This window comes from Musa acuminata, chromosome BXJ3-7, assembly GCF_036884655.1.
Source record: "Musa acuminata AAA Group cultivar baxijiao chromosome BXJ3-7, Cavendish_Baxijiao_AAA, whole genome shotgun sequence".
In the NCBI taxonomy this organism is placed as follows: Eukaryota; Viridiplantae; Streptophyta; class Magnoliopsida; order Zingiberales; family Musaceae; genus Musa; species Musa acuminata.
In genome coordinates this window covers 627,834-634,942 of record NC_088355.1, presented here as the reverse complement: position 1 = coordinate 634,942, position 7,109 = coordinate 627,834, and the positions used below count along the sequence as shown (strand labels likewise).

General features: G+C 40.0%; 2 protein-coding genes across 2 annotated transcripts; both read right to left on the bottom strand.

Moving 5' to 3' along the window:
• Nucleotides 1–766: 766 nt before the first annotated feature.
• LOC135642635 (heterogeneous nuclear ribonucleoprotein 1-like) lies at nucleotides 767–2,530 on the bottom strand. The gene is made up of 2 exons (XM_065158932.1): nucleotides 2,097–2,530; nucleotides 767–1,576 (listed from the first exon to the last, which is right to left on the bottom strand). The coding sequence occupies exons 1-2, from the start codon at nucleotides 2,490–2,492 to the stop codon at nucleotides 902–904; spliced, it is 1,071 nt and encodes a 356-aa protein (XP_065015004.1). The 5' UTR covers nucleotides 2,493–2,530; the 3' UTR covers nucleotides 767–901.
• Nucleotides 2,531–4,990: 2,460 nt separating this feature from the next.
• On the bottom strand, nucleotides 4,991–6,451 carry LOC103991163 (uncharacterized). Its single transcript, XM_009410521.3, has 2 exons — nucleotides 5,655–6,451; nucleotides 4,991–5,543 (listed from the first exon to the last, which is right to left on the bottom strand). Exons 1-2 carry the CDS (start codon nucleotides 6,133–6,135, stop codon nucleotides 5,098–5,100), a joined length of 927 nt encoding a protein of 308 aa, XP_009408796.2. The 5' UTR covers nucleotides 6,136–6,451; the 3' UTR covers nucleotides 4,991–5,097.
• Between the last annotated feature and the right edge of the window lie 658 nt (nucleotides 6,452–7,109).

Genomic DNA, 7,109 nt, shown 5'->3' with positions numbered 1-7,109 from the left:
CACTCATTACACTTTTCCGGTTGACACTGCATCTATTGATAAATGATCATTATAAAGAATATGCACTGAAGAAGAACATAATCTACAAGACCATCCCTATATTGTTTAGTGCTTAATGTTTAATTTATTTTGCTGAAGTTATTCTTACCTCATCAAATTTTAGGCAGATTGATCGTCACCAAAAGGGTGTTAAATGTTTAGCCTACTGAATCCTAAGGTAAGCCGCATCAAGGCAAGGGAAGACCGAATCAGATGAATTAAATGAGTTGGTTTAGTTTCCTATATTAGGATGAAATCAGGATAATTCTGAGACAAGCTTCGACAGGCTTAAGATCAGTCAACTGTACTAGTTGTTGGCTTCAGTAACCAATAGAATTCTCACACAGATCGTACGAGGCTGATAGAAAACAAAATAAGTAATTGCTATGAGTAAAAAAGACTAAGCAACTGCTAGAGTTCTCATTCCATAAAAGGTTCCACATTTGCAGAAGACAGATCTATGCAAGTTCTATCGAAGAATGATCAATCAAGTCAATAAGTTCTTACCCCAGCCCTCTATCACCTCCATCGCAACCTTAAGGTTAAAATTTTGAAATCATAGGTCGTACAAGGAAATTACAAAAGACACAGGCAAACAACATCACCCTTTCACAATGAAAAATATAACCATCTTAGCAGATCGAACCCCATTGTCAGGATGCCAATTGCAAAAACAAAATATTCTTCCTTAGCAATTTTATAAGGATGTAAGATTGTAAACATAAAGAACCAGTGAATTACTATGTATAGCTTAAACAAGAATAGCAGTTCAATGCAAAAAAGAATAAAACAAAAAAAGGACATACCAATCAGCATTTACTTTGCACCACAATTAACGCCTCCTTCAACTTGTGATTTCTCTCTACTTCAAGGTGTCTCCATTTGTATAGCAGTAGTCTCCATTACTGTCATCAGATGCATGAAACAGAAGATGATCATGCGCAGGCATGTTGCTCCCAGAGCCTCCCATGACATAAGGGTAGTAGGTCACAAGCGTTGGTATCCACCTTGGATCATTCAAAGGACTCACAAATTGGGATCCATATAGAGTAATACCACATGAACCAGGTCCACAATATCCATGTGTTGCATGATAACAGCCTTGATAGGCGTCATAAATCGGCCACCTTCGACCTCCACCACCTCCAATGCTTGAACTATGATAATTGTTGTTATTTCTGTTATTGGTATAATTATTATCATTCTTGGGTATTGCTACCTTGACATCTACAAATTTCCCTTTCAGCTCATGGTTGTTGTTCTTCAATACCATTGCTACAGAGTCTTCGGAGGAAAATGTGACAAAACCAAAACCCCTTGGCCGTTGAGTTATATTATTGTACATCACCACAGCGTCCATGACAGAACCAAAGTTCTCAAAATAATTCTTGAGTTCATGTTGATCGATGCTGTCAGGTAAACCTCCAATAAAGATCTTCTTTGGGTTAGTGATACTGCCATTGTTAAAAAAACAGTAACTGCTGGACTCCCCTGCAGGATGGCACGACGGATAACGCCTAGCTCTTTTTACATCAACCTAAAAATGACAAAGAAAACCCAAGAGACAACACAATTAAGGATACTTTTGTAATTACTCTTTCTAAAAACCAACTGTTCGATTAGACAAAATTGAACTTGATGTTAAGATAGAGCAAGGATAAAAGCAAAGATATACTGCCGAAAAAACAGTAATTAATTACTTTCTGTTCTGAACTAACAGAGGAAAAAAGAATCTTCTTTGTCTTTTCTTGGGTAATCAAATTTGCGTGAATAATCCTCTATCGACTTGCAAATTGCACAATAAATATGAACACCATGATCTTTTCTAGTTTCCTTCTGCATTGAATGAGGCACAGCTCAACGATATCTTTGAAAAATTACCAAGAAACATACTCAAATTGCAGTTAACAGAACACCCTTTTCCCCAGCAGTACGTTCTAAAACCCAATTCAACCATAGTAAGTAAATAAAAGATTTGTATTTCACGACGCAGAAGAACACCACCAAGTAGAAACGGAGGAAAAGGAAAGGAAGGGTGGGTGTGTCGGGATACGAACCGTCTTTCCATCGATGACATGCATCTCCTCATTGAGCGCGCTCTCGGCATCATCCGGATTGACGAACCGAACGAAGCCGAACCCCCTCGAGTTACCCGTGACGCGGTTCCGTATCACGGTCACCTCCCTCAACTCGCCATACTCAGCGAAGTGCTCCACCAGCAACGCCTCCCCCGTTTCCGATGAGATGCCGCCGACGAAAAGCTTCCCCTGCACCGTCAACGCCGCCGACGACGAGGGAAGCCCAGAGGCGACCTCTACCGGCGGAGACGACGGTGGCAGTGACACCAATTCTTCTTGTCTGCCCGGGCAATGCTCGCTCGATTCTGGCCCCAACGACAAGGGCGACTCAGCCGCGACCTCCCTCGGCGGACACGACGACGACAACGACTCCATCGCTCGCGACCGCACCGGGATGGGGTTTGTTCGCTCGATCTTCCGCACAGATAGATCCAGTGAAAGCAGGCATCATTAAATAGAGGAAGTGAACGAAGCAGAATCCGACTCAAACTCTTCCTTATCTCTTTTTGCAACTTAATTCAAAAAAATTATTTGTTTATACTTTTAAAATATATATATGTTTGTTGATATTGAATTTTAATTTGTAACTATAAAACAATTTTAATTGAACAAATTATGGTTCACAGTTGTCGAGTCTAAAACTAACTGTTTAACCACCACACCACACTGGCTACGAATGTTATAATTTATTTTTTTTTTATTTTTTTAAAAAATTAATATGATAATTTTTTATAATTTGGTTTCCTAATCTAATTTTTTTTATAATTTTTATACTAATAACAAAAGATTAAGCTTCCCATCTAAATCATATGAGATTCAAAATACTTTTTTTTTTATTTTCAAGAAAAATCTTCACATTTTTTGCTGTATTTTTCTGAATATTTTTTCTTTTCACTAATTGATTTCTAGTCGAATCAAAATCATTTAAATGGAGGAGATTGAAACAATAATATATATATATATACATTTATATTTATAAAGAGAGAGAGAGAGAGAGAGAGATAATATTGACGATATAATGAAAAATTCTGAAGATAAGATGAGATCAAAGAATTTAGGATAGATTATACGATTAGGTAAGAAATTAGATTAAGAGGGAGTTTTGTCATCCTGTATTACCAAATAATTCATAGAATCTTTGTGAGGATATCATCAATTAGATTTGAATATCATATAAATATATATATATATGAACTCGAGACCTTTCTATCATGTTCTTCCCTAACTTGCTCATCAAATATCTTAATTAGATATTTATCCTGAACAAATAAAGAGAAGTAAGTATATAATTCAAACAAATAACTTGTTCTGATACCATAATAAATATTTTTAATTAGATAATCATTTATCCTAAGAAGTTTAAGCCATATCCACAATATTCTAAATTCTAGTAATTGCAACACTAGATGAGAGATTTTATTTTGTTTTTTGTTACTTCTCCAGTCCTTTAAACAACCATCTTCATTGTCCATGCCAAAAACTTCAATGAATCTTGCACCATAAAATTGCATTAATTTAATAATTAAATTTTAACACCCTATACTCATGATGGAACAGTAGCATTTTTATAAAATAAAAAGAAAATTCATTCTTCACCTCTTTCTTCTCATTGCAATTATTTAATCTTTTTTTAGTTAAATTGTTAAATTATTCTTGTTTGAGATGTTTTTAGTTAGTCTTTGATTTGCATTGCAGAAGAGACAGTGACAAGCTTGAAGAAGGTGGTGTTCTTCGAAGCTAACCAGCTGATTTGCTCTACCAAAGTTTTGTCCTTTTATGTTGTTTCGATCACTCAACACTTGTTTAAGACTACACTCTCTTGTGAGAATAAATACAGAAGAAATCTGGATGAGCCACAGAGAATCAACTGACATTGGATCAGCCGTTCGAGGGAGGAGACTCGAGAGAAGACAGAAATAGAGTTCAACAATCAAGATTTCTTTTTCTGGTTGTCATCACATGTCTGTTGGATTCATGCGTGCCTATGCATGCCATAGAATAGTTTTATGCTTTAGTTGGTGTCAGTCTTTCTTTAGATTTCTCTGCTTCTTCAGTGTGATGAGGATGAAATGGTAGCTTTGAGGACTTTCGATGGCAATCGATTCGGTTTCCTGGATTCTGAGATGATGACTGTTTGTCTACTACTATTGATAAGATCATTTAGTTTTACATTGGTTGAGGAGTATAGGAATCAAGAGCTCATAAGTTCATCGAGTAGTTCTTACTTTTAGAGATAAATAATTCGTTATGAGCTTACGGATCGCACCAACGATCGATCGACCAAATGATTCCTTATCAAGTTGACATGCGCCACCACCTTAACTATCTTTTGAGATCAAGGAATGAATGAAGCGCGAGCTTGGTATCACCACAATGTCCTCAGAACAGTGGCAACAGAAGCCCTGGTCCAAGGCATCAACATCGTCATGCATCTTTCATCTATCTCATGTAATCGATATGCACATGATCTGATGGAACCATGGACCATCCAGTGTCCGAATAACTCTGTTCCACCAACCAACCATTGCTGCACCAGTACAACATGGCACTCCAATGGAAACTCTCATGTCTCTGCCATTCTCCTCCCTGAGCTTCATCTTTCAGCAACTCGTTTCGGTTCTTCGATCCTGCCTCTTGTTGCTACAGTGATCTAATGTTGTTGAGTCACTTTGCGGTCCTCAGTGCCGCCGATTACATTGCTTTTGTTCTGACACCAGATGCTGACATTTCAGTGTCCAGCTCCAAATTTATTAATCTCTTCGGCAGGAACTACTAAATAGGCATCCTTCTGATGAACTGAAACACCAGCAAGTCTTTCTTATTATTGTCACCTAAATAAAGTACAAATTTTTCACAATAACCTTCAACTCAGCATAGAATCAACACCTGGAGTCAAGCAAGGATTTTTGTCTCTGCCTGTGGCATCATGCTTAGAGGTTTAATGTAAGCAAGTAAAATTCTTAGATGCTATTCATTAGAATCAACACCTTGCCAGTGCACAGTGACAATGTAGAACATCAAGTACAGTTTCTTCTCTGATCTCGTCAAAGATGATGTGTTCCATCTCGATCCCAACCTCTCCTATCTCATGCTGGAAATGGCTCCACTCCTCCCTGGACTTGGAGAAGTCGAAATCAATCAACCGGGATATGTTGCCCGAACCACCTCTCTGATCCTCCCATGACGAGATCTCCTCCTGAATGATCTCCGGACTTGAGCATCCACGAGAAGTCGAAAGCTTTCCTTGTGCCTCTTTGCGGCAGTCTACTAGAAAATAGTGTGGTTCAAAGAAGTGGCATTCTGAGTAGTTGGCCTGTCGAGGGTCATGGCGATTAGAGTGGAGCTGCTCTTCGAAGCCCATCCATGGAGCTTCCTTTGTCTCCTTCGAAGAACTAAAGCTTGAGATCGATGGGTCCTCATCCCCAACTGCAGAAATCAGGAGCAATAGCATGAACACAAGACCACACCAATGTATCTGAAATCTATAACAAGGTACCCAAAAAGTAATGCAAAGGAGAAGAACTTCTTATAGACCACCTTCGTCAGAATGCAGCTCCAGGACTGACACAGGACTAAGCTGATTGGAGGAGCAGAAAGCTCTCCACTGTTCCTCCCTGTCCGGTTCAGCTCCGTCGGTGCCACCGGAACACGATAACCGGCGGAAGTCCGCTGCGTCGTCTTTGCCTTTCATCTCAAAGAACGATCCAAAGAGTCTCCATCTTCCATTGCCGGTAGCTGCAGCATCCCATCTCCAAGCTTTTCTGCTGCAGACAACTTTGTTAAGCAGACACCTGAGAAACCCAGCTCTCTTCCTCTTGAACCCATGGGTGCTAAGCCTTCTTAGCCTCCTACAAGCACCAGCAGGCCAGCACATGAACGCAGCAGCATCGGTCTTCACTGCTCTATCCGAGTATCCATGCTCCAAAAGGTACACATCCAGCAGAAAAGGCTCTTGTTGCTCTTCCAACAGCTCAAAGAGCCTCATACCGTGATGCATAGGCTTGGGAACAGAAGCCATTTCCCTCCAGGTTTTCTACTACAGACTTGGAAGAAAGGTGAGAGGAATGACCTATACATCCAAAGGGAAGACAGATGGAGAGGAAGAAGAAACAAGTAACCATTCCCTGTTGTGTATGTGACCCAAAGAAACCAGCCAAACCTGGAAGGACTCACAAGCCTTTCAGAGCCTGGGACTGCTGTCAGATAATATGCATTAAAATCTGAACATTCTGCACCAAGCCTTGAAACGAAAGCATCATTCTCTTCTCTAAAAACCAGCTCACAGGCAGTGATTGGAAGGCTGCTGCTCTGATGAATACAGGATCACCAAATTGCCCAAAACCTGGCCAAAAGAGAGTTTTGGCAAGTATCGATTGTCCCCACCTGTTCCTTTGTCCATACCTTGTTGTTGGGTTGTAGGAGCAACCATGTGTCCATGACAAGAGAGTGTGGGGTAGGAAAGATTGAACTGATTTGTTGTTGGGATTTGTGTTTGGGTGATGGTGGTGGTGGTGGTGGCTTGGCTTGGCTTGGCTTCTCCTCCTACGCATGTCATGGGGTGAGTCTTGTTGAAGGTCTCGATAGCATTTCTCCCAGATACTACTGTTTCTGCCTTCAACCTTTCTTCATATATATTTTGAATCTCCAATCTTTCAACAAAGGTTAGAAGACGATCAATGAAGAGAATGAGCAAGGAGGTGCACGATCAGCTTGCATACTTCAATGACCGATCCTCGTGTTGGTCAACCAAAAAGTGGAGGAGCAGCTAAAAAGAACTACTTGGGATACAACACGACCCTAAAGCGGCCAACATATTGATCATCCAAGGATACCCTGAATCTGTACTTGCAAGAACAAAGTTTCCGGAAGTCATGATAGATCAAAACCTCTGCATGATGAAAGTCGTGAGATATCTTTCTTTGTCAAGTCGAGCTTCTTTTCATGAGTTCACAGTGGATTCACCATTGACATGCTCAGGTATATAGCTGCTCA

What these genes read in the sequence shown, in the direction of transcription:
- LOC103991163 (XM_009410521.3), bottom strand. Translation starts at nt 6,135, where the DNA reads ATGGCTTCTGTTCCCAAGCCTATGCATCACGGTATGAGGCTCTTTGAG. An exon ending in GGAGCTGCATTCTGACGAAG is followed by an intron (nt 5,544 to 5,654) that starts GTGGTCTATAAG and finishes TGATTTCTGCAG; the next exon opens with TTGGGGATGAGGACCCATCG.
- LOC135642635 (XM_065158932.1), bottom strand. Translation starts at nt 2,492, where the DNA reads ATGGAGTCGTTGTCGTCGTCGTGTCCGCCGAGGGAGGTCGCGGCTGAG. An exon ending in ATGTCATCGATGGAAAGACG is followed by an intron (nt 1,577 to 2,096) that starts GTTCGTATCCCG and finishes TGTCATTTTTAG; the next exon opens with GTTGATGTAAAAAGAGCTAG.